At 30.1% G+C, this 27434-nt stretch overlaps 1 protein-coding gene across 2 annotated transcripts in view; it reads left to right on the forward strand.

Annotated features, from left to right (window-relative positions):
- LOC106458910 (TGF-beta-activated kinase 1 and MAP3K7-binding protein 2-like) overlaps positions 1-25097 on the forward strand; it is a 57411-nt gene extending 32314 nt beyond the window's left edge. For both annotated transcript variants that reach the window (XM_022385451.1, XM_022385461.1), the window contains 6 exons: positions 4734-4830; positions 7595-7687; positions 10156-10323; positions 14725-14736; positions 15060-16863; positions 20511-25097. In XM_022385451.1, the coding sequence (XP_022241159.1) occupies positions 4734-4830; positions 7595-7687; positions 10156-10323; positions 14725-14736; positions 15060-15229 (540 nt within the window). In that variant the 3' untranslated portion in view covers positions 15230-16863; positions 20511-25097. The remainder of the gene's footprint in view (positions 1-4733; positions 4831-7594; positions 7688-10155; positions 10324-14724; positions 14737-15059; positions 16864-20510) is intronic.
- The last annotated feature ends 2337 nt before the right edge of the window (positions 25098-27434 follow it).

Below are 27434 nucleotides of genomic sequence, written 5' to 3' on the forward strand. Positions count from 1 at the left end.
TAAAACTTTGTCTTCAAAATAAGGGTGCGTCTTATATTCTGAAAAGTACGGTACTTCATCAATTTTATATATAGTTACAAAAATATGCAAGGATCCTGACAATGAATTATTGTCCTAGGTGGAGTAAATTCTTTGTGTGATGGTTAAAAGGTGTTATTATATATATATATATATTGATGCAGAAAATATGTTTAATATTAGAAGGTTGAATTTTAATTATTCTCTTTAATAAGGTCTATCAACCTGAAGTTTTTTATAGAATGTTGCTGGTTATATATCAAAAAGCTTTGAGAGTAAGAGAAAGATAATATGTGAACTTCATAGGCAGATATATCTTTTTTTTGTCTAGACTATACTATGAGCTTATTGACCTTGAACCTGTTTATATTTAGCATATCTTGACTTTAGAGAAACTCTAAAAGAACTTTTAGCCAAAGACAACTTTTTATCAATGGTTTTGAACTTCACGTTTTGGGTTATTAGTCACAATGATACTTTTTTTCTTTGTTCTATTTTTAATGAATTATCAAAGGAATTAGTATTAGTGGAATTATCTTGAGTCTTGTATATACCAATCACAGTCAGAGAATTGTCTCCAGAAGTGTGCAGAAAATCCTTCTTGCATTTAGAGTTATTAGGTATTTTAGGCAAGGGTGTGTTTTCTGACGTCAAAAGAGAGGTATTTTTAGAATGGAATGGCTTTGGCACTTTGTTATAATCTCTTACTTCCAGATGTTCTTCATATCATCACAGATGTTGTTATAGTAACACGAGAAAGTTAACTCTGTCATTGTTTATTTTATTGTTGAGTGAAACATTCTTTGGACAAGCTGATGCAATTAATATTTATATGACTTGTCATGTAGTTTCTGGAAATATATCACATAATATACCTACATCTAAGAGATCTCTTACTGCACAATAATAAAACAGCTTGTTAATGATGTTGTTCATTGTCTTATATATTTACATCTGTGTTTGAGGATATGAACCAGTGGTTCTAGGTTGATTGTCATTCATTTGATTTAACTTTCCGAAGTACAGAGTAAAAGTTACTGGCTTTTTGCCAGCAGCCAGTTTTTATTAGGCTCATTTGTATAGAGCAGTCACCTGGCACCACTGTCCTGACAGTAGGGGAACTGTTCTTTATTTATAGACTCTTCCATTGAATGGCTTATCACACAGTCTGATGCTGTCTAATAAGTTAACATGTTTGGATTGTTCAGAAAACTTCACTCTGCAGGCCACCCTGAATTGGGTGTTTGTTAGAATGTTTCCCACCACAGTATGAATGAGAATTCTTGATAGTTCAGCTATCCAAAATAAATTCATAAAAAATGACATCATGACATAAGTAATTATTATTTTTTCATTGTTTTAGTTTGAAGATTGTTAGTGGATTGTCTTCTGTGTGTGTGTGTGTGTGTGTGTGTGTGTGTGTGTGTGTGTGTGTGTGTGTGTGTGGCTTTTTAGTAAATTAAAAAAAAAATAGATTTTGTATTTCTTTTTGCTGCTGGTTTGTTTTATCTTTTTAATTTACAATTAAAGGACCATTTCTTATAAGTATCTGTGTTAAAGATTGTGTAGGCAAATAATCCCTAAAAAAATTAATGTTAATCAAAGAAGGTTCTTATTTTTTCACTTCTGATTATTTAATGAATATGTCACTAAAAATACCTAGGTATGAAATAACAGATCTACTACTTCCTATTAGCTAAGAGAATCTCCTGTAAGTTGTGTGGCTTTTCATGCTATTTTTACAAAACAAACTATACTATCTGATTTTTGAGTTAGCTTGCTTTCTCCATTTCTTACAATAGTATAAAATGTTTAAGAAATATGATAAGAATTATCAAAATGTATTTTAAATTTGTTTACTGTAATTTAGACTGATATCATGTGGCTGTTAGTGGCAGGGAATTGACATTGATTGTATAGTAACTTTACAGTCACATCTAAAGAAATGTGCATGTTTTTAAAACTAATTTCTCCATATCAGTTTAGATAACAGAATTTTTCCTTAAGAAATTTTGAATTAGTTTTTGAAACTATTATTATAGGAAATACAATACTTTGAGTATGTATTATTTTTATGGTTAATTCCATTTGTCATCAACTTTGTTACATTTTTTTTGAGAGCTTAAATAGATCAGTTTGATTTGTTTTTTTCACTTAGTTATTTAACATTATCATTTGAAGCTATGTTTTTTATGATTATAGAGAAGATAGTTTTAAGTACCCCTTGTTTTTATTATATTTGGTCATCAGCTTTGCTACATGTTTGAAAGCTTAAGTGAATCAGTTAGGAAGACTAGAAAGTTATGATGAGTTGATTTTAATGAAATTATAGTTCACATTTATCCATTTTCTCTTTATTTAGCCAATATACATAAGAATAGCAAGTTCTTGTTAACCTATCTCCAGATGTAACTAGACTATCAGAAATGGACAGTAATTATCATTGGTGAAAGAGGGGTTTAAAAATATTGTAGTAGTATGAATTGTACGAGTTTGACCTGTCTTGTTACAGTGCAGTGTTTGAAGAGTATCAAACTTCAATTCCACTAACAAGGAATCAGTAATCCAGCTAAACTGCTCTTGGATACAAACATTCCTGAGAAACCATTAGCTTTTGGTGTTAAAATTAGTTTATTTCTAGTATTAATTTACCTGTAAGCATTGATTAATGTCACACAAAATAATTGGTTAACTAAAATTACAATTAAATGGATCAATGTCATAAAAATTGTCGGCTAGTGTTTCCAGTTATTACTATTTTCAATTATTCCAACTATCCAATAATTGAAATTAAGGTTTACAAAATATTTTCATTATGCTTTTTCTGTGTTAAACACAAAGCTATACAATGGGCTGTATGTAATTGGCCCATCAAGGGCTTTGAAACCTGATTTTCAAAATTATAAGTGTTGTTTTTTTGTTGTGATGTCATTTTAAGAATAAATGAATGAGCTTGATGATTAATTACTTAGTTAACAAATTCCATTAATTACCTAGCTCTGATGTCTTGCATAATATGAAAATTCAATCACTAAGTTTAATAGTTAGTTATTGTAAAAGTTCAAAGGTTGAGAATTTTTTTTACCATATCACCAGTCAACTTGGCTTATAGTTTTTATCCTTCACTAACTAAGCAGTTGTTAAATGCATTTGAAATACTAATATTAAACTATTCTACTAAAGTTGGTGAGTTATTGCAATTTTCATGAAAGTTAATATTATTAAAATAGTATTTTTTTTGAATTACATTGTCTGTATCATATTCTTTCATTGAATTTCAGTGTCTTGCTTTTTACAAATAGGTGACACTATCATAAGTTGAGAAAAAAAATTCTGCTCAACAAAATAATTGCTTCCTCATTTTTGGAAAACTGTAGGTCTCAGTGTATATATTTGGACATTTTATTTGATTAGTTAATTAAGATATGTTGGAAGTACTTCTGTTTCAGTTATCATCCATATTAGTTTTTTTATGTTTAATGCCCAGGAAAAACAAATTCAATCACTGTATTGCTATTTAATAAGTACAAATACTTAAACCTTTTCTCTTGGTAGTTGTTAACTAGTATTTAAAACCTAAGGTTATTCTTTAGTCCAGAGCTAATTTATTTATATGTAGTTTTATGTATTATTTCCAGACTCGTATTTACATGTGTTAATACTTATTTTCAGTTATTTTAGTGACTTTTCACTTGTGCCTTATTTCTCTTACTTTTTTGTTACGTTTCTTGCTTCTTTTTTTAAGTGTCATGAGGCACCCTGTGTAAGTTTGAGTGATTGCTCTTTCTTGCAGTCTAAACTGATGACAGCTGTAAGACTGTGGCCAAATTTGCCTTTACTTAGGAATCTTAACAAGAGTGTTGAGTAGACCTCAATAAAAAGTGTTTCAAAAAGACATTTTCAGAAGTCCCACTGACCTAGTTTTCTAAATATAAAAACTTTAAAAACATTTAAGTTAAATCATTTCAAGAAAAAAATGTGAGGGTTATGCTAAAGATGTATATTTAATAGTGTTCAATAATTAGTTCTTAAAATTTATTGTTTTTAAAAAATATTAACCTTCATTATTTCCATTAAGATATGTAAACATTTTCATAAAGTTGTTGCTTTTAGTAGATATGACTGTACTGTTTATCAAATTAGTTTGTATTTTGAATGTAATGCAAGAGAAATGAAGAATTATTCTAATAATTTACTATTTGATTATTTTTTTTAATTCTGTCATTTTTCTAAAAATACATTGTAGTATTATAAATTTGTAATGATTTTTCTAAACTGTTAATACAACATATTTTATCAATTAACATGAAATCATGATCAAAACTTTTCAAATTATTTGTACATTCATACTATTTTGTTTCATTATTGTAATTATTCAGATTTAAAGGGAAAACTTTTTATAACAATTAACTACATTATAAATATAGAAATGTGACATTTAAATACTTTTGATTAGTGGCTTATTGAGAAAGCTATTTATTATTATTATTAGTAGTAGATGTACCAGAGTTCTATCCTATACAAGGTTATTTACATTCATTTAATTACAAGTATATGACATGAGAAACTGATTGGTTTCCTCTTTCATGACAGAGCTTGCCTGTCCATTTGAATTGATTTGTGTATTAGATCAGGATGTTAAATTGTGTTGATGTCCAATAATCTTTACAAGTAAAAATAATTTTTAAACTGACTATAATATATTTGAATTTCAGGTAGAAAATTTACAAAAATTTCAAGAAGAAAAAAGAAGACTTCAAGTGGCTTGTCACTGTTTATCTAGAGAAGTTGATTTATACAATGAGGGGCAGGGTAAGAAATTGTGTAATTCAAAGAAATGGGCACCCACAAATATTGAGGGGGGAGGAGGCAAAACATGTATGTAGGGTATCAGCTTTTACAGTGCAAACTAAAAGAATGTGTTGTGTGCTTAAATGCAAATTTACAGTTTTAATAAAAATTACTAAAAATATTTAGTTTAACCACAATGTTAAGTTTATGTCATAATATGGCCAATTTTTTTGTGAAATGTAGGTGTTTTTATTGTTGTTTTTTCAGTAAATAGGTTATTAATTTATTTATTTTTGATAGATACTTACCTCCTCTCATGTTTCTCACACTTCCTCCCCATTTCTGGTGTGAATTGGTTTAGTTAGTTATGACCAATCTCGCAGTGATTAACATGTGCATGATTAGAAAAGAAAAGAAAAGAAATCTTTAATACGTATATACAACCATTAAACAGTTGGTCTTCTATATAATATTGAATAATGAATTTTACCAATCACTGTAGAAAAACTTGGTTTAATTTTATTGTAATGAAGTGTGGATAGTGGGCATTTGATCATCCTTAATTTTCTATCAGTCCTTTATGTATTTAGGCATTTTTTGATAAAATAGAGGCAGTTTTGTATAACCACATGATCCTTATTTCAAGGAATTTCATTAAACATTCTAAGCATATTTGTTGATCATTAGTTGATGTAATACCATATCAGAATATAACTGAATAATATCAATCACTTGTTCCTTTAATGGCACTGTAGTTTCTAGTAAGAAGTGTATATAATAATATTTCATCTGCACATACTAAATGTCACATGCTGCTGCCAACAAGGCATTTCAACCGGTACCAGAACTCATCGGACTTACAGTATGAGAAGCCACAGCTGAAATGTTATTTATTTTAGGGTTGTGGCGTATAATGACTAGGCTTGCAAAACATGATCTGTTTATCAATTATTTGTGTGATATTACCTTACAGTAAGTTTGATAATAATATTAAAGATTTCTTTCTTTGCTGGAGCTCTGTGGGTTTTAAGTAAGAAGAGAGCATGCATAATAGCTGATGAGGCCTTATGCTCAATACCAGAGTTTGTCAGGTTGACAGGGCTTAAAACTTGCAAATTTATGAAGGAGCTATTTATACCAGTTATTCATGATACAAATCTTGCATGTATGATGCCAAGAGTAGCAAATTACAATCTGTTAATTTGTAGTATGTCTGATATTACATCACCATAAAACTGATGATAATATTAATTGCTTATTTCCTTGCTAGAGATGTATGGGTTTCCAAGTATAATCTTGTCTGTAATGAAGATGAGAATGAAGTGTATAGTGGTTGCTAATGTGTGTGAATGTAGGTATTTGGCACACATTGGGAATACTGACCAGACATGGTTAGGTTTATCATGATTTGTTTTTAAAGAGTGGAAGTAATGAATTACTCACAAGAGTTGAGGTAATGTCAAGGTCTGTGAGCATGGTTGCTGTAATTTTATTTCTTGGTTCCAGATTTGGTCATTTTGCAGACTGTGTACTACTAGTGCTTAAGAAGTCAATAAATAAAGTCACTAGGATGTCAATATCATTATATTCTGTATGTTGTTAAATTTGAGTAAGGAGTGGTATAAGTTTTACGTAGGTCAAGATTACACAGATTAAAATTACACATTACTTATTTTGTGGCAAATTTGATCAAGTTATAGGTTATTTTAGATATAGCTGGGCTTTGGAGGATGAAATATTCCAAATTTCAGTGTTAATAGTTGTTCAGAAGTGTCTTTCTCTTTGTTTTTTCTTTGAAGTTTAGACAAGTTATAGACTTTGGACCTATGAAATGAAAGGTTAGTGGTAAAGACCACACCTGAGGTTAAATTTATTATAAGCCAAATTAGAGGTCTTGGTCCCTAGTTGAACATAAGGTAACTCCAAAGTCAATAAAAACAAACAAGCTGTTTTGTATCTTTTGTTGTCAAATTTCATTAAGGGAATTTATATCAAATTAATGCTCATAAATATTAAAACATAATTGTTGCTCATTTTAAGTAGTAATCTAGCCAAATATCTACATGTAGTTTCCTACCTTACTGGGGTGACTTGTCAGCTAGTTGCCAACTGAGTGAATGCCAGTTCTACTTCCTTTCTTTTGTTAGCAAAGAAAACAACAAAACTTGATATATATGCTGTTTTATCAGGCACATGATGTTACACTGAAATTTATTTTGTAACCAAATTGAGACTTAGAATATCTTTGGATAAAAAACAGTAAGAAAGTTACTTGCATGGATTAAAAGAATTGGAAATGTTAAAATTCAACCACTAGATGATATTGGTGAAGATGATGTACACTTGAAGAGAGGAGAACAGTACCCATAGATAGCCACGATATTGAAATACATACGACTACAATAAACCTAGATATGTGACCTAAAAGAATACAACTTAACAAGCTTTGTGAACAAATTATGGTGTGTATAAATAGAAAATGATTTTGTTAAATGTTAATTAAGTTAAATTTGTTCTATTTATGACAGCAATGTGGGAAAAACTGTTTTTAAACTGTCTCTGTAAGGTAGTATTGTGCAGTGATAAGTAAAGAAATGTGTACAGAGTTCCCTGTCATGAGAGGAATGTCATCTTGATTGAATTTGGCATCTTTAGTTATCATGGACTTTTAACTTTCTTAACAATCAGTATATTTATCAACAATATGATAAAAACTATCTTAGTATTGTACTAGAAATTTTGTAGATTTGTCTTGTAATATAACTGTTTTTTTCTTTTTCTTCAGTTCCTCTAGGTGTAATAGATGAAAACTTCTACAAGAACATATTTACTGGACCCTCTGGACCCATTCCTCCAGCAGTTCCTAAACAAGATAGAGGTAAGTATAGAAGCTGTTGAAGGTTCAAAGAAAATCATGCCTGTCTTCTCAATGCTAACATTTTATGGTTGAACTGCAGTTATTCTGAAGCTTGCAACTCCAAAAATAAAGAGACTTTTAGTTTGTTTTTTAATTTTCATTGTTTGTCAATTTTGAACTCTTTTAATAGCAATAATTTTTGCCCTCTATGTTTCAGTGGTAAGTCTGAGGGCTTATAATGCTGAAAATAAGGTCTTGATACTTATGATGGGCATATCACTGATAGCCTAGCTTTGTGCTTAACAACGAATAAGTAAGCAATTATTTTTATGTAAAATATAAAAATTGGTTTTATTTAGAGGATAAAATTCAGATTATTTGTGTAAAACCCTTGAATAAAATACTTGCATGATTGGCATTTAAAATACAAAACTTAAAATTTTTATAATAAGACTGTTAATAGTCTTAAAAAAACATCTTTCAATGTTTCAGTCATCCTAAGGAATGTAAAATACAAGACAAATTATTTTTACCTTTACAGTTATTTCTGGCCATCATGTCATTCAGATAAGCCAAAATATCAGTTTTCACCAAATAATGACCAGTAAGGCTTATATGTTTGGCTAAAGAATAATAATATATTTTTTTTTATTTTTAGCATTTCTCTTATGTTTGTGTATTTTTAGTTTTATATTTCTTTCAGGCATACAACTTTGCCAAAAATTTCAGCTTTCGGTTCATATGTGTCCAAATTCTTGTATGTTTCTGGTTTGTCTTATTAAATCTTTCAGCAGTTTAAAAAACAAATCAGTATTTTTCCCTGATTTATAAACTTAAGAATAAAATCACTCAAATATTAGATGTAATAAAAAACAGGTATTTACAAAATTGAATGTGGTTGTTCATACATAAGTGAAACTAAAAGAAATATAACATTTAGAATGAACAAACGTAAGAGAAATGTTAAAGATAATCAAATTAAAAATTCATTGGTTGAAAATATGTTTTACTAGTCATATTATTTGGTTAGAGAAAAACTTATTTTGGTTCAACTGAATCATCTGATAGCTAGAAATAATATAGAATCTAGAGAAATAATGAACACAGTAAAAACAATTATGATATTTTGAATAAGATAAGATAAGACTTGTAGTAGGTCAGAAAGTCAGTAGATGGCATGACCTTCTTTAGGTTCTGTTGTGTGTAAATGATGTAGTAATTGGTCATATGACCAATTCTAAAGGTATAAATGGTTTGTAACTGTGTCTTATATTCTACATTCCTGAGAATCACTTTGGTACTTCAAATATATAGAATGTCTGTTTATTGAGACCATTGTTGGTCTCAGAATAAAGAAATTTTGTATTTTAAAAGTTTGTCAAGAGAGTATTTTAATTACTTTTATTTAGATATTGATTTGTAATGGTTTTCTTCATTTTAGGTAATAAAATGGCAGAAAGAGACAGCTGTAAATCCATTTGCTTGCATTACTTATCATTAAGTTAACTGGATTATGCCAGAGTTCATCATTGTTATTTGTTTTATCAATCATTTAACTTTTAAGTACTGAATAAATTTCATTTATATAATGAATTTCAAGCTTAGTAATTCTTTCTTGGTCAGTGAACAAGTTTCAAGCACACGCCTACGTATCAAATGCCAAAACTTTAAATATAAATAATAATAATTCTTACTCAACAATTTGTCACTCATAAATATTTTACAATTGATATTTTTTTGTTTCGTAACACTTGTTTAGTGTAATCAGGAAAATTTGGTGTTTGTTGTGTTACCAACATTCACCAATTAAGTGTAAGACTTGTATATCTGGGTCTGTTCTCACACTAACGTATATTAGTATAAGAAAAAAAAATCTCATAATTTTATCAAATTATCACATTTCTTTGATGCATTGCAGTTGGTTGACTGGTTAGATCAAGATAAAATTTGGCATCATACTGATCTGGGAAATGCACCATTTTGCTTCACTGAATAAAAAATTTTGTAAGGGAACATGCCCCCCCCCCTCCCAGAAAAAAAAAGCAATTGCCTTCAGTGCTTGCAGCATTTTACCACATGCTGAAATTTTAGTTTTTCAAAAGTTTCACTCAAATATATTCCTAATAGTTGTGATTCCTGTGTTTGACAAACAACAAACAAGATGCTAGAGAGAGAAAAGATTAATTACTGAGGGTAAAGGTGAGCATGCACAGCTTAACAGAATTGGATTAATAGTTTTGGTATTGTTTTGTTTTCATTTTGTTTTTGTTCTTAAAGTTCAGAAACAATGATTGTATAAATGCATTTGTTAACTTCTGTTAGTGTTATTTGATGTAAGTAGTATTAATGTGTGTGTTATAGATGAAAAAGAGAATTATGCAATGCATGTATGAAATTGACACCACCTTTCGATGTACTGTCTTTGAATTATCAAAGTTTAATACGATATATTCAATCTAATAATACGTTTCTGTATTGATCATTTCCAGAATCTCCCCAACTATCACCAGGAACTCTCACCCCAGGTAACACTAGTGGAATGTCAGAAGCAGAAGAAAATGATGAAGGAAACATGTGGAAATGTTCAGAGTGTACTTTCCATAATCACCCTGCACTAGATAAATGTGAAGTGTGTGAGATGCCACGTGTGATTATAGGTAACCATAGCGGGTTTTACTCTTTGCCAGTTCTTGCAGCTCCTTGCTATTGTCACAAAGTTTCTCATCCCAGTTCTCTCTAAATTTTTATATGGTTTACCTCCCCTTCTTAATTCTAGTTCTCTGTTTTACATTTGTTAATTTGGGGGGGGGGGGTGCATCTCTATTGTGACAGTAGCTCTTGTGTGTATGTACCCATATCTTGACCACTTCAGATTGTATACAAGTGAAAGATTGCTCATTTGGCTAGCTTCCTCACCTTTTGATTTATCGTTATTTATACATTATATAGAATATTATTGTGGGAGGTTCCTTTTACTGATGCTGTCTAGACTTTTATGGTTGAAGAATTTGTCAAAAAATATTCATACTGTATTGTATCTTAGTGGTGAGTTTTAGGCTAAATATTAGCACATTTTTAAAGAGTTGTAAAATTACAGAGGGTTTTTTTTTTCTACATCTATTTCAAGAAATTTCTCTTAATATTTTTGTCAAAGTTAATTACTGTAAGATGCTTCATTATGCTAGCTAATGATGGGTAATAATTAGGATAAGTTAAACAATGTTTAATTACATAAGAACTGATGTCTTTTGTAGCTTCTTGAGATAATGGTATTTTGAGTAGATCGTACAAAGCATTACATTATTTAATTCAGAAATATTTCAAAACAGCTTGGCTTTCCAGAAAGCTTTTTTTATGTAAATCTTTATTTTCTACTTTTAATAGTAACAATTTCCACTTAAATTACAGATTCACAACAATATGCTACTTTTTATAATTAAAATAAAAAAAAACAAGCTTCACTTTATCATTGTGTATGCTACTATGTTTAGAAAGATGATTGTTTTTCAGAAAACTTGATAGCAATATAACAACCACATTATCACTCTGGAGGATTGGTTTGAAAGCACGGGTATAGTGAATTATTTAGTGAGAACGATTAAGAAATTTTTGACTTGTTTACTCTCCGTATATGGGCTCTCATTTTGACTGAACTTGCAACAGTTATGTCACCATAAAACTATACATACTTTAACTCAGAATATACTAAGCATACCTTCATGAAATTTGGCGAGCTTTTAATAAATATTATAAGTCCATTATAAACAAAAAATCAGATTTTTTAAAGAAGTACTGTTTACTAAAGATTTGTCTGTGAATTGGCAAAACTTTTACTGAGTGAAAGGTGATTTTCATGCTGAGAATAAAAATACTTCTTTTCATTTTAGTGCTTATATATGTCATTTGCATATCCTATAAAACCTCCTAAATGAATGTCAAAAATTGTTTGCTCTACCATAACACCAACTGCAGCAAAAATTATGAAACAAAATATTGAATAATATGCAATAAAATGATGAATACATTTTTTTCTAGAATGACTGCAGATTAAACAGACAATTACATTTATTTATTCTAACACAGGTTCAGTTTTCTAAACATTTCACATCTGCTTGCAGCAAATTAACTGCAATTAGAGAACTTGGTCGAACAATCAGTCAAGTTACAATCATAAGATGCAGCTAGCTGAAGCTGTCTCGTAGAATTTTTTCATTCACTTTTTTTATCCAACCTAATAAGTTTCTTAATTTTTACATTTAATAACTTATTAAATAATATATTACAATAAATAAAAAATATACATAAAAAACAAAATTTTAGACTTACCTGACATTATGCAATTGACTGGAATAATAAGAATAGTTTATAAACCTTTATGGCATGAATATTGATAAAGAGAGCTCAAAATTGATTATCACCAATATTTTCTAGTGTATTACTTTCAAACCTTACATCACTTAAACTGAATGTGCTTAATTTTTTGCACTTCAAACTGTTAGTGTAGATGAGTGTTTTATGAGGAATTTATAATAATTAAATATTTCTAGCATTCCTATTACTATTATTAAATAAACAACCTGTATCTCCAAGGTATGTTAATTTGTTATTTAATATTTAACTTTAGAACTTCTTCAGAATATTTATGTATTATGAACACTTGTTCATGAATTAGAATAGTAGATTACAGTTTGAAATGAATGAACAATTTTCTCTTGTGTGAGTGGCTCAGATTTCTTCAGCACTTAAATCATACAGCTAAGAAAACCTGGTGTACAGATATTCAAATTAATGTTAATTGACTTGCAATTAAAATTTAATATATATGCATAGCAAAAATTCATGACTTACATTCCTTGAAAATCTAAATTATTATAGAATAGCAAAAAATGGTTTATACATTCCTTATTACAAATATAAAAAGCTTTTTATTTTCCAAAGCTAGGCTTAATTTTCCTATGATTATTTAAAGTTTTTGATTATTATACTTTAACACATTTTTTATTGCTTCCTACTAAATTTCAGCTGTATGGTAAATGTAATGATTCTAAAGAATGGTGTAAAGTAGTTTCATCATCTGGCTATATTTGGCTTGTATTTGATTAAGGTAGATCTCTCCAACCCTTTTGCTTGTTCTTGTTAAGTAACTAACAACTAAGGGAACAATATATTGTGAAATTACACAGCACCTGCATGTACATTACATTTAATTAGAGTTGCATTAAAAACAATTAATAAAAGACAGTTGATCATAATAAGGCTGTCAAAATTTTAGTAGTGGTTAAATTATTAGTTCTTTGAAAGCTTTTTTTTTATTATTATATAGTTAGTTTTAGCAGAGAACTTTGAAAAGTAAGTTTAAACTGCTTACTTTCAGTTTTAGGACAATTATCAGGAATATTTGAAAACTTAATTTGTCAACTGAAAAAAAAATTTTTATTAAGTGTAAAGAAATTAAGAATACATTTTATGCTTACTTTTATGTTTCTTCTTTGGAATTTACTTTTCAATATCTCTTGTTTATATGAACGTGTACTCCAAAATATTTGATTTGGTTTAAACAAAATCAGTTTTTTATTCTAATTCAAAGTGATTGCTAATTGTGGTTTTCAGTTATTGCAATAACTGAAATGTAGTAGCTCTCATACGAACCCATCGTGTGGACATTTGTTGAACATGTTCCTCTTTTCCTCTGCAGTCTTAGTTATTTCATTGCGAACCCATTGTGTATACATTTGTTGAACACATTCCTCTTTTGCTGATTAATAATATGAATAAGTTAACGGATATATACTCTAAAGGCCCGGCATTGCCAGGTAGTTATTGCACTCGACTCTCAATCTGAGGATCGCGGGTTCAAATCCCCGTCCCACCAAACATGCTCGCCCTTTCAGCCGTGGGGGCATTATAATGTGGCGGTCAATTCCGCTATCCGTTGGTAAAAGAGTAGCCCAAGAGTTCGTGGTGGGTGGTGATGACTAGCTGCCTTCCCTCTAGTCTTACACTACTAAATTAGGGACAGCTATTGCAGATAACCCTCATGTAGCTTTGTGTGAAATTCAAAACAAACAAACAAACAAAATATGCTGGAAGCTTTTTATGATACTTTATTGAAAAGGAAAACTTTTAATAAACAATATCATGAGAAAAAAATCTTGTTCCGGCAACAAATTAGTTAGCATGAACATTCAAATAGATTTTTGTAGAGTCAGTTTACATGAAACTTTTCCACATCCTGACACTCAACCACAACAAGGTGCATTCTGTAATGTATTAGTTATCATGAACATTCATATAGTTGGTTGTGGAATCTGTTCATGTGAAACCTTTCCTCATCCTGACATTCAACCTTAACAATGTGCAATGCACAATTGATCTTCTGCAAACAGAAATAATAATTAAAACAACCAGCAAATGTTACTGTGTACTGAAAGTTTGTATCAGAATGTTGTGCATTTTGTTAGATTTATTCCCTGTGTTTGTATACTGAATGCTAGAATTGTTTAATTACAAGTATACTTTACTTAATTTTGTATCGTAGAATTGAAATCATGAATATTATGCCTTAACAAGTATATAATTTTCTGAGAATACTACAGAATGTATGAAATGGTACTTATCTGTCTCTGCAGTAATAGTAGTTTTAAAAATTTGAATTTGATATTTCTTATTCTCATTTACTTTAGTTAAGTCAGAAATAAAAGATTATCCCATGAATTTAATCATAAACCCTGCAATTTGTATATTGGTTATGTAAATTATGTATTACTTCTATATCATTGCTTAGTAGTCCACTTTTACGAAGGATTATAATCTGCAGAACACAGCTAGACCATAGGAGAAGTCTTGTGGATTCTTAAAAATGGATACCACAGTGGTTATAAATTTAAGTTTTCTTGATTATTACTTAAAGTCAGAAGTTTGTTTCATGCTTCTTTAAGTTCACAATAATGTATATAAAAGCAGACTTTGTATGAATATACATTGAATGTTTATTAATAGTTGTAAAGAGTTTTTGTGTAACTGTTTATTTTTACTTTGTTTTTTTGCCTACTGATGAGATGACAACAATAGTAAGTACAGTGCTTGTTTATGCTATGTACAGTTAAAATGGCACACTGTTTGATATCAAAAGTGATTGCTTTGAAGTTTGAATTTTGTACAGTAATTAACTTTTTCTGGTTATAAGTAGTGTTTGTTGTACTTATCCCCCTCTGAGGTTATTAAAAGCCTGTACCTCCTAATTGAAAGCAGTCAAAAATACAAAAAGTATGTGTTGTGTTATTTTTGTTAGAGTTATATTTATTGTCTTTGGGAATTTTACCATTATACATGTGAGTTATAATTTTTTATATACTTTTTTTTATTTATTTCTCCATTTTATTTAACCCTAAAGGTCAACCACTGTACTACAGCCACTGTGATATGGGGGGTGGGCCTGGCCCTCGACAGGGAGTGGGCCATGTGCAGATCCATATAAGACAAAATCCTTCCCCAAACCAGAACTCTGCGGGCAAAAGTTTGGAGTTACGTTTCACTCACAGATTAGGAGTTATACGTAGATAGCATTTGGTGGTTCAGCATAGCAGATACAGACAGCTTGGCTTTGCAGTGTTAATGGTGTCTCTCATAGGAGTTGCAGCACCCTCGTAAACCATTGAATCAGTCTTCCATTTGAAATAAGTAATTAAAGATAAGAAAGTAAATTATTCTGATTTTATGTTCATTATTGACTGAATAAGAAAAATCGGTGAACTCGGGCTGTGAAGCCATTTTCCCAGTGAGCACTAGTCATAGACTTTTTCTTTTAGGGAGAGCAGTCTGTGTACACTCAGCGAAGGAGAATAATTGTGTGATAGTCTGATGATATTGATACATTTCCTACTCTCTCTCTCTCTTTTTATAGGAAATGGTAAAAGCTGAATAAAGTTTTGTAACATAACAGACCACAAAAGAATATATAGACTTTTAAGCAAAGTTTTCATGTTCAAGAACAAGTTCTCTGTACAGATGACTAACACCAAACAACCAACAACTACATCATCAAGTGAGTTTATCCACAAAAGTTATGCACCTGTAAGAAGGAAATTCATGTACAATAGCCATATAAAGTTTGGTGAGCAAAATAAATTGAAAGGGCTTGGCCACCTGGACTGTTACCAGTATTTTAGTGTATAGTTATTCATATGATTAGTGAAATATGTCCATAAAGATCCTATTAAGGTGCTCATCAAATAAACTTTCAAAATCTGCGTGATGCAAGTAGTTTTCCAATGTGGGCTATATATATCCACTTCCAAAGTAGGAATTGCAGTAAAATAATTCACATAGAAAGTTGGTGTTTTGTCTAGAAAAAATAGATGCATTTATTGAAACAGTTTTGTACTAGCTGAAATGCAGAAATTACTCCATAAAAGAAAAACTCCAAGAGTAAGGGAAAACAAAGCTAGAAGAATGTAGAAGTTGACTGACTGTATTGCAGAATGTAATTAGTGACATCAGCTTATATAATCAACTTGGTTTAATGAGTCTTCCTTCCTTATTGAAAGCAAAGAAAATAAAACGAGAACTTCTAAAAAAAACAACAATATCTCAATAATAACAACCTGAAGATTCAGAGGACTACTCAAGAAAAGAATTTATGAGAACTGTTCACAAAGAACAAATCAGAATGGGAAATAAATTTAAAAGTTGATCAGTTCTAGCTAATGAGAAGTCACATCCAAAATAAGCAGCAATAGAATTTTTAAACAAATTTCTAAAATAATGTTTTTGTTGACAACAGAAATGTAATGTTACCAGCTCTATCAAACAGTATAAATTACCACTAGGAAAGGAATGGGCACTGTTGTTATGCAAATGTATCTAACAGAAAGGGGAAACTACAGTATTACAGTAAGTGAAAAATCTTCAAACATATAGATAAGAGAAACCCAAACCTTTGCTTGTAATGAGAAGCCTGATATATAATATAACATAGACATACCTCTAGAATAATCAGTTGGCACCTGGTACACAGTTTTCACAAGTAGAAAGAAGCCTGCAGTGACTGGATGTACAATACATAACAAATATAGACAAGATGACCATCTGCTGGCACACAATACATTCTAGTAGTAAAGATCCTTAAGTGATACTGGATGTGTAATACAACATGGAATTAAACGAGATAGACGTCAGCTGGTACTCATCATTTACAGGTACTGTAGTAAGGATCCTGAAGTTGTGTTGGTTGTTCTGTATATCAGAATGTAGACAACATAGTTGCTAACATACAGTATGTCTGTATAGTGATAATTCCGTATAAGTATGGCATTGTGATTATTGCATGTGCAGAAGGACATGTATCTCACATGCCTTTGTAAACCCCTTTGTCTTTGTACAAACCTGGCAAGGAACTTGAAGTGTTCAGTATAGAGAAAATTGTTGCTTACTGGAAATTTCAATTAAATAAATTAGTTTGTTATCTTCAGAAGTAATAATTTTATAGCTTGTGGTGCTTCTGTCTTATCAGTAGGTATTTCAGAAGTGCTAAGAAATTGCATGGTGAACTTGATGTATTTTGTACTTATTTATTCTCTACTAAATTTTAGTATTTATAAAAGAACTAACCAACAAGCCATTTATTTAATTCTAGGAAGGGTTTGGGATGAAGTACTCTCTAATATAATTTCATGTATAAATATTTTCATGAAATATGACACACAGATAATAGGGATATAGGAAAATGTTTGTTATATTGTGAAGAAATCTGAACTACAAATGCATGAATTATTGCAACCTAAAATGCAGTGTAGTTTTGTGTGATTCAGCTTGTGATCATGAGTAAGATAATATAACCTTATGGTTTTTGGTAAATTCAGTTGTATCTCATAAAGTTGTACCTATTTTAAAATCATGTGCTTGGAATGATTTTTTAACACAAATCCCTCACTCCTCAACTCCCTCTGGCAGACTTGTTATAATAGACAGATTGCACAGGGTAAAATATGGCAAGATATATTTGTGTTAAAACTTGGTTGTCTGACCTCCTGAGTTGATAATCTTGTTACTGAAAAGAAACATTTTATTAGGCATCCCAACAATGAATGTCTACAGTGTAAATATGTACTGTTGTGATAGATAACAAGCTTATCCCACATTTTAAGCTTTTTCCATGAAACATTATTATAATGTTATTTCACCAAAGCACTTATCAGTAATATGTAGGCAGTGTTTAATCTGCTTCTCTAGGATTTCTCTCAAGCACATGTTGTTTTAACCAACAATCTTTGCAGTTATGCAGGATGAGAAGTGGTAGATATCCACCGTTACTATTATCAAAATTGGCCATCCACCCAGTTTACTGAAATCAGATGAGGAAAATTCTTTGGCTGAAGAAAAAAGTACTAATACTAGTTGTAAAAACATAGATTGCAGCATTTGCTTTTATGTTAATGCAAAACTGAAATTGATATTTGAGGCTTCTTTTAACTGGCTGATCATGTGACAGCCAACCAATTACAAAACTTCTTTGGAAGTCAGAGTTATATAAACACCTTGAAAATGTACAAACTCCTTAGAGTGCAATCGTGGACAATTGAAAAAGATAAGCATAGGGGTAAGCTTTAAATCTTTTGCCATCCACCAAAATGGGGAATTGTTTTTGCCCATTTGTTTAGAATTACTAGAATGGACATTTTACTTTTTATGTGTGAAATCATTTATTTGTAGCCTAAGTTGAACAGAGACATGATCCGATGAAATTATTTTCAGTCAAAAACTATTTGTTAGAAATGAAAACATTACAGATTCCAAAATTCTTTTTAATCTCATAAATTATTCTATACATGGGGAAGGGTGAAACCAGTGTCTTACTGAACTAAAGCATTATATGCTATTACATTAACGTGTCCCTTTATTAGCCAAAATGTACTAAAAAAATGGTTGTCATAGTGCATGCAAATTTTATCATGGTCTAGTATGGTAGACAGAGGTTTACACAAGAACATAAGTAATATTCCATATCTTTCTTTTAAAAGACTCAATTTGTAATTGATTGATCAGTAATTTGCCCTAGTAGAAACTGATTTGCACAGGCGTTTCCTCAATATTTCATGAAATGACTAGTTTTTACATCACGGGTCTAATAATTGCAATTATAAACACTTGTATGTAATATCTATCTAAATATTTCATGAAATGGTCAGTTTGTATGTTAGCTAGTCTGTAATTTTGATCATTGGAATGCAAGTTAAGATGGCAAAAATTGGCAAAAGCCCAGTATTTACTGATCATCCTAACAGTAAGTAGGGTGAATAATGCTTCAAATTGACCTACAATGCACCAGAAAGCACATAAACCCTTGGATTTTATGGGCTTGAACCCAGGACCACACAAAAGTTTAATTTGCTGTTCTCATCCCTGAATTATACTGATTTTGGACATAAGCATTGTGCCTAGCTGGTTGACATCTTTTACACTAATTGATGATAGTAAATACTATAATTGACTGAATTACCTTAAAACTTATGTTTTTATTGTTTCTATAAGAACAACTTCAGATTGTTACCTATACTGTGTTCTTTTTTCACAGATTTTTCTGAGATTTTTTTTCTACAACTAGTTGCTCCAAATGTTTATTCAAAATCCATCACAAATAAATGCTTTTATAGTTTATTAATTCTCAAATAACCAATTTGTCTTATCCCATTCACTGTTTATGAGGCTTACATGTTTGATCATATTTGGAGTTTTTTGCTTTTACCTATTATATCACTCAGTGAAAAAGAACTAATCAAAAGTATTGGATGAAATCACTCATTTTGCATCTAAAATACATAAATCACCTTAACAGTAATTACTGGGATTAACTGCAGTATTGATGGTAATTTTAATGCTTAAGTTTTTTGTGTGACTAATATGTCTTGGAGATCCTGTAATTGACAAAGTTATTGACACTCGAGCAACTTAATGCATTAATTGTTTTGAAAAATGTGTTTAAAAAAGCTAGTATGTGCCATGGACACCATCGGTAATTCTAGAGTTAATAAGCAGTAAATGTTTATATTTTTTGCCATCATCATTGGTGTTGTCTTTAGTGTGTTACTAGTGTATACGTGTTCCAAGAATTTCTTCTTTTCTTTTTTCTCTCAATACCTGTTGCACATGTTGTAGGACCAAATGTAGTCTCTAGTAGTTAGCGTACTGGACTGTGGTTTGTATCCTGTTACTGATAGCTCGTGTTATGCATTTTAGGGCTATGGGTGCATTATAAGAGAGACAATCAAATTCCATTTAATTTGGGTAGCCCGAGAGTTTGTAATGTATGATGTTGACTTGTTGCCTTCCCTCTAACCTATCAGTTTTAAAATTAGGAATGGCTAGAGCATATAGCCCTTATGAAACTGTGGGGATATACCAAATAAACAAGCCAACAATTTGTTGTCACATTTTCCCAAAATTAGTCTTAACATTTTTTTTTCTATTTTTTTGCTTATTAGTTTAGGAGTGTTTTTGGGTTTTGATGCATGCATGCAGTTCTGATTTATCTAACAAAGTGCTTATGTTCAAATTACTATTAAAGCTGGTGTTTTTATTAACTTTGAGTGTGGATATTATCTTTTAATCTTATAAAAAAAACTAGTTTTTTACATATTGTGTATAACTACTGTGTAAATTTTAAGAAATTAAATCTTGATTCATAATTTTAATAACACTTTTAATTTTGTCTGGTACTACATTATAAATTAAAATGTTAGTGGGTTCTGTAATACTAATTTCAGAAATGTGTATATTTGAAAGTGTATATAAATTACCTGTTGTTCAGATAGCCACTTGTTAAAGCAATGTGATTTTTCTTTTCCAGAATAACTACATGCCAAGTAAAATTAACAGTGTGGAAAAGATTTTCTTGGAGAATATCTGTGCTATTTTGCTTTTGAGATACAGCAGTAAAAACAACTAGGTCATGTTTCATTTCCAGATGAAGATGGAAAAAGAATTTGTGTATGAACACTAGTGAATGTCACTTTACTTGGAATAAACAAAAACTGTAAATGCAAATTTTATATAAATGTGGTAATTTTTACTCTTGAACTAATACAGAAAGTTCTTTGGATGTAGAGCTCTATTTCTATAACCATGGGTGTATGCATGATAATAATATTCTTAGAAAAATATTTTATATTATTTTTATGTAATGTGTTTTTATTATTTTAAAATTTCAACCAGAAAAATCAAAGTTTACTTGGAGTAGTTTTCTTAGGGATCTTACTTTGTTGTCTCATTGCTTCAGGTTCTTCACAAAATAGGCTGGTTACGAATATAGAATTTCAGTAGATGTTTTACACCATAGTTTTTATTTTAGTAACTTTTAAACGATAGTTGCACCAATGTAATTTTAGTTTTTTTTTTGTTTTTTTTTCAACCCTAACTTCTAGAACTTGAAAGTTAATTTTAGATGCAGAAAATATATATATATATATAAAAGCTGATATTAGAAATATATTATTTAAATTGAAATGTTTGAGTTAAACATTTTAATTGTGATATGTTTGTAGCTGTGTAATCATGTTTGTACCATGTAATTTTTGATCCAAAGTTTATCTTAAGATTGGTCTGCATTAGGTGATGAAAGGTGTTGTACTTAAAAAGTAGTAATTTATGAAAGTAAGGAAGTGATGTTTGGCTTGTTTAATAACTTCTTTTTAAATAATACATTTTGTACAATAAATTCACTGTGCAACTTCATCATAACCACAAAGTGCCCCTTATTTTCGGAGAATTAAAAATTGATTAGCTCTTCAATTGAGAATGAATAGTTTACTTTAATTTGTTGATATTTTCAAAAATTGTGTTGTCGAAAGTTCTAAAACTGGCATGAGCTTGTGCAGAAAAGGAAAACATTGTTATAGAGAAAGACTGATTAAACTTGATAAGAATTTTAAGAAACAGAGTATTTAGTAAACATTTCATGTAACATACAAGTTGTAAAGAAGAATGTAAACATTTTTATAAAAGTGTAATTAGATATATTATTTGTGAAGTTTTGATTAGAACGTGCAAAATGCATGTGTAAATAGCATTAACTTACAGGAAGTACTGAAGAAAAAATTAATGTAAAAATGTATTAATGCAACGTACTTCAATGAGAATTGTATTTTAAAGCCTTAGACATTTGTATATGTGTGTAAATGCAAAATATGTTGAACTAAAATAGGAGAAAAATTACCTTTTTTGCAGAAATTATGGGTAATATGCATTGTTAAAGGAAATAATTACAGCTGTTGCTGAGTCACATGAAAAATTGTATGTAATTTATGTATACGTAGTATATAACTGCATGATATGTGTAGGAGACAGTGAACATACAGGTAGTTGTTAGCAAGACATGATAATAGAAGTGGTTGGAAATATTAATCTTGTGAATTCTTGAACCCTTTATGATGGCACTTTTGACTACTATTCTTCATTATACTTACTTAAAAAACCTCTACATTGTACAATGAGAGAGTTTTCTTTAAAACTCGTTTGACAGATGTTCCAATAATGCTAATGTTCCATTGTAACATTTCCATTTTCTATGAGCATCTGTAAATAGTATTTCTCTGGTTATTGTACTGTCATATATCTGGGTTAAGGAACATGAAAGTTGAACAAATATTATTAACAAATGGCCACAGAGAAGCTCCACACTGTTTGTGTTTTACCCTTAGCAAAATGTTTAGAATCAGACAATTTGTTCAAAAAAATGGGATACAAACTTCATAATATCGTGAATTTAATGTCTTAGTTCTTGTCACTTGTTTTGTTTTCCTAGTGCAGTAGGATTCTGAAACAACCATAAATCCAACTAAGAATCTTTCTTTCCATTCAATAACTTGTTTTAATAATCTTCTGGGCAAACGTAGTTGTAGAGGGCTCTGTTTTACTATTATGTAGGTGTGTTTTCTCTAGTATTACAGAAGACTTTCATCTTCCTTTTGTCCAATACCTGTTAGTCGTTCTGTCTGAATTATATTTAATGAAGAGCTCGGGCCACGTAAGTGTAAGTCCTTTGTGATATGTGTTATTTTGTATGAGTACAATTCATTAGAAGTAGTGATATATCCTTCCTATTGACTTCTAGTTCTAGAAGGGGTTTAACATACACTTTTTGACATATCCTAGCTGACCAGTAGCTCCTTGAGTCATGAAGAACTTGCATAGTTGTTGTAGTCTGTGAACATATGTTTGTATGAAATAGTAACGTGTACTTTCAAACTATGAATATGTGAAAGTAGCTTTGAAATTGTAAAACGTGCATAAAAAATTTGTGTAAATTTAGTAGAAAATGCAAATCTTTATATGTAGGATTGAGATGTATGAAGGACATTTTTGATTATTAAAGTACAAAAATGTGACAAGTGTTCTTTATATTAATAAAACATTTTTCACAAGTGTTAAGCTTCAAATTAATTTATCTTCTGTATAGTTAGTATTTTGTTTGTTGTAACATTATTAGGACATGACACAAAGTGTAGTCAGAACTGTCGTAACATCTGAAACAACAAGAATATTTTAATGTGAAGCAGGTCAAGCAGAAATACAACTGTGTTTTAAACATTTGTATTTAGCAGTTATTGTTTGAACTCCTTAGGTAGTATATAATTAACATCAAATATGATTTGTTGGCTTAAATTTATTGTGCTTCATATCTTTTTTGCAGGTGTAGCTTTAAAAGGAATGTATATATATTGTAGGAAACTTGTGACTATCGAAAACTATGAAATGTTACATATTATTGTTCCATAACTGACCAGAAGATGAAATTACAAGTATTTTTCAATACCTTAATCTTTCATATATACACTATACACTTTTAAGTTCAACTAGAGGTGTAAAGATGGAACAATTGTGATTAATTTAAATCATTTCCATAAAAAAAAAATCTAGCTGGAAAAGTGTACTTACGAGATTCATTACCATAGGATGTAGAAATGAAAGGCTTTTAGTGATTGTTGATATTTTGTGAAAGAACACAAAAAATGTTTGTTAATTACATTGTGCTAGGCAATTGAACCATACAAATATATATATATGTTTTGTTTTTTAATTTCTGTGATTATGTCTGATCCAGTATATGATAATTTGTGAGATATTGTTTCACATATTGAACAGAAACTAGAATTTTCCTTATTTATAAATAACTGCTTTTCTGTAATTCTATAAAACTCAATATGCATCTTAATAAATATTGAATTTGGGGCCAAAATAATTTAGAGAATGCAGTACTAATAAAGAAAATATAGCTTTGATATTGCAGTTCAACAATATCATTGGAGTTTCCCCTGTTTGAGTTCCTAAAGCCAGGTTATTGCGTTCTTTCTAATTTCAATGAAACTGTACAATAAGAAATGCTGTTAAAAACTGGCTATCTTTTAATTGCTAAATCCACATTTAAAAATGCATAAAGAGGTCTTGTCATAAATGGGTGTTTGCCCTTTTACAGTTGGTAACTTTTAACTGAAAATACAGTTGTAAGTTATCAGTTTTATTGTTTTATTTGAAACTCCTTAAAAATTCCACTCATAGTAGCTCTATTGAAATTAGGTTTCTGTATACTTATGAACAGAACATGGTTAAAAGATTTGTGGCTGTTGAGATAACACCAAGCAGATTAAACAATTGTATAGCTACTATGATCGCTCAGTTATTTCTTGCTCAACATAATGATGTTATTTATCAGGGATAATGAAAATGTGAAGATTTAAAATTTGGTCTAGAAGCAGCACATTAATTACTGAAAGTTAGTAAAAGAAGGTATTGTCCACTGAGGGTAGTCTTAATAGAATTATCATTTATAATGCCTAATGATAATGTATTTTAAAATCGAACAATAGGCTACATTGTGTCTTCTAGTACTGTATAGTAGTCTCTTAAACAGTTTAATCTACAAGTCTCTCTTCCCCTGTCTTATGATACTTCTGTTTTCATTTAAAATAATTCGGTACATTAGCAGAGTATGTGTTGTTTGAATATTTTTAAAAATCTTGTACCTTTATAAGAAAGGTTTTGTTAAATGGGAACTTTGCTAAAGCTTGTTAGTGGTGGAACTAAGTCAAAACTACTCATTTTGTTGGTGGCTGACTATCTTGTTCTTTGTAATATATATATATATTAAGATGACGATAGATACGATGTCTTATGACAGAACTGGGAAGGGATATTTCTTTGTGAATGATGATTTCCATGTAAATTTGTTACATTTTGTAGAATAATTGTATCATAAAAGATTGAAATGTACCAGTGGAGCCAACATCTTGGATAAGAAGTTCCAGTCTATAGTGACTGTTTTGTTTGCTTCTGAAATATATGAATTGAACTTGTATTTATATAATCGAACAAGATGTAATAATTGAAAAATGTATAACTGTGTATGCATTATTCAGAATAAATGCTTGAATAATTTTCAGATGAATGTATATTAAATATTTTAAACAGACTGCATTTAAAACATTACTAAAATATTGAAAAAATTTAATACAATTGATTTTAAACATTAAATTTAAAATACTAAGCAAATAATATCCATTAAAAAGCTGTACAATAGTTATATATATCTCGTTTATGTAATTGTTTGTTGAATGTATATATGTCATGAATCATTTATTCTTTCAGTAAAAACTTGATTTATTAGAAGAAATACAAAAAGTAATGACACATACTTCATTACTTGGCAGTATGGCCATCTACAATTTACTTTTCTAGGAACTGAAATAGATTATCTGCTACTAAAATTCCAAATAAGCTTAGATAACCTCCACTTTATTCCTTGAATTAAAACGTAACAGAACAGTAAATCTCGTCATTTCTTGCATGCTTTGACAATTTCTTGATTTTTTCTATTACTATGAAGTATAGTCTTTACTTAACAATTACTCTTGGAGCTTTTATAGCATTGTTTTGGATAAAATTATTCCTCCTTTAAATAAAAATTGTGTTTTTCTAAATATTGATGTAAATTGAAATACTTTTTGAGGTTAACTGAATTTTATAAGAAGGTTCTAGATCCCTTGCTGCCTTGGAAATTTTTATTACATTTATTGTATGTCATTTTGTGCATCATTACCCAACACCACCATTTCCATTTTAACAAAAATTTTTGAAGGATAATGAGACCAGGTCTTGATAGTCTTTCACAGACAATCCAATGTACATGGACATTGGCTTCGAAAACTTTATTCAAAAAGATCAGAGGCACCAAAGCCCATTAGAGCTACATCTGGGAGGCTTGACAGGTATGAAGTCAAATGGGGTTTCTGTGACGATTCCTGTTTCTTCGATCATTTTTCTCACAAAAACAACAATTGGTTTGAAATGTGTGGCTGGAAGCTTGCAAGTCTTCCTAACCTCAAATCCTTGTTTAATATCTTCTTAATGATGCCAGGAATATGTCCACCTTCTTTGCAGTAGCTTTTTAGGTTAGAGGGTTCGTTTTCATAACACTAGCTTTGCAGATGAAGCCATTACCCCAGATTGGCAAAGATGTGTTTTTGGAGCCTATTGCTGGTTTAAGCATACTGCTGTATCAGTTTTTTCTGAAACAATAGAGAATTATGTATGCTCTCTACTACCAAATTGTGTCCTTTAGCTCTATAACATTTACTAACCTCACAATACAAATATTGTTCCTCAGAAAGAGGGGTCGTATGTTCCTTGGGCTACAAGTCTGTTCCTTTGTTATTGTTGAATGGCCAGGAATTTTTTTCAATCAAATTTATAAACATATCGTTTGTGGTACTAAATCGTGCACGGGGCCCTGCTTTTTCGGCTTTTATTTTCCCGGAATCTATCGCTGTATATTACTACAAAAACAGATGTAAATCGGCGCAAAAAACAAAACAACATTTCTGAGTAAATTTCGAGGTTTATTTTGGTGAACGGAAAAAAGTATTCAGTATATTAATGCTTTGATAAATGGAATTCAAAGTGGTTCGCTGCAGAATTAAAACAGAACTCGATGCCATCTCTGAGTTTAAGAAAAAATAAACCGTTAATCTGCTAACAGACTGAAATGTACACAACAGGCAGCTGTGCATATACACATGACTAATATATTATCTCATGCGATTGATTGTATTTTTCTAATAAAACAAGTTATTTTTTATATATTTGAATGAAAAGGAGGGTGAAAATACAAACCAATCATACATTTTTGGAAAACCTGGGAGTTTTCCGGTAAAAATCAATTTAAAATGAAAACGCAAGTGCACGAAATCTCGTGCATCAGCAACATCATGCCACTATATTAGTATGTTAAAATCATCCATCAAAAATGCTATTAACTAGTTGTAACGCTCAATACTAATCACAAAGTCTAACTTATAAATATTTATGTGACATAATAAACTATTTTTTTTACATTTTCTATTTCTTTTTTTACATAAAATCCTGCGTTTGCACTACTGTCTATTGCAGTAATAATGTAATATACACAAATACATTTATTTTAGTACGCTACGATTGGATTAATGTATTGTTACGTCTCTGTTAGTTTGTTAATTTCCGGTATAAATTCTTTCCGAGGAACTTCAGCGATACATGTCCTTTCTAAAATAAAACTAGTTTATTCTTTCTTGATACAACTTTGCAATACAGAGAATTTCCACAGTCACTTTAACTTTACTTTTATAAACACACGCTATAATTCACAGCGATTCACACACTTTACTTAAGGTGCCTACTGTTGGCTCGACTCAATTATCTACACAGCGTGGTCACAAGTAAATGGACACCACCTTTTTTAGAA

Source organism: Limulus polyphemus, unplaced genomic scaffold (genome assembly GCF_000517525.1).
Source record: "Limulus polyphemus unplaced genomic scaffold, Limulus_polyphemus-2.1.2 Scaffold25, whole genome shotgun sequence".
Classification (NCBI taxonomy): domain Eukaryota; kingdom Metazoa; phylum Arthropoda; class Merostomata; order Xiphosura; family Limulidae; genus Limulus; species Limulus polyphemus.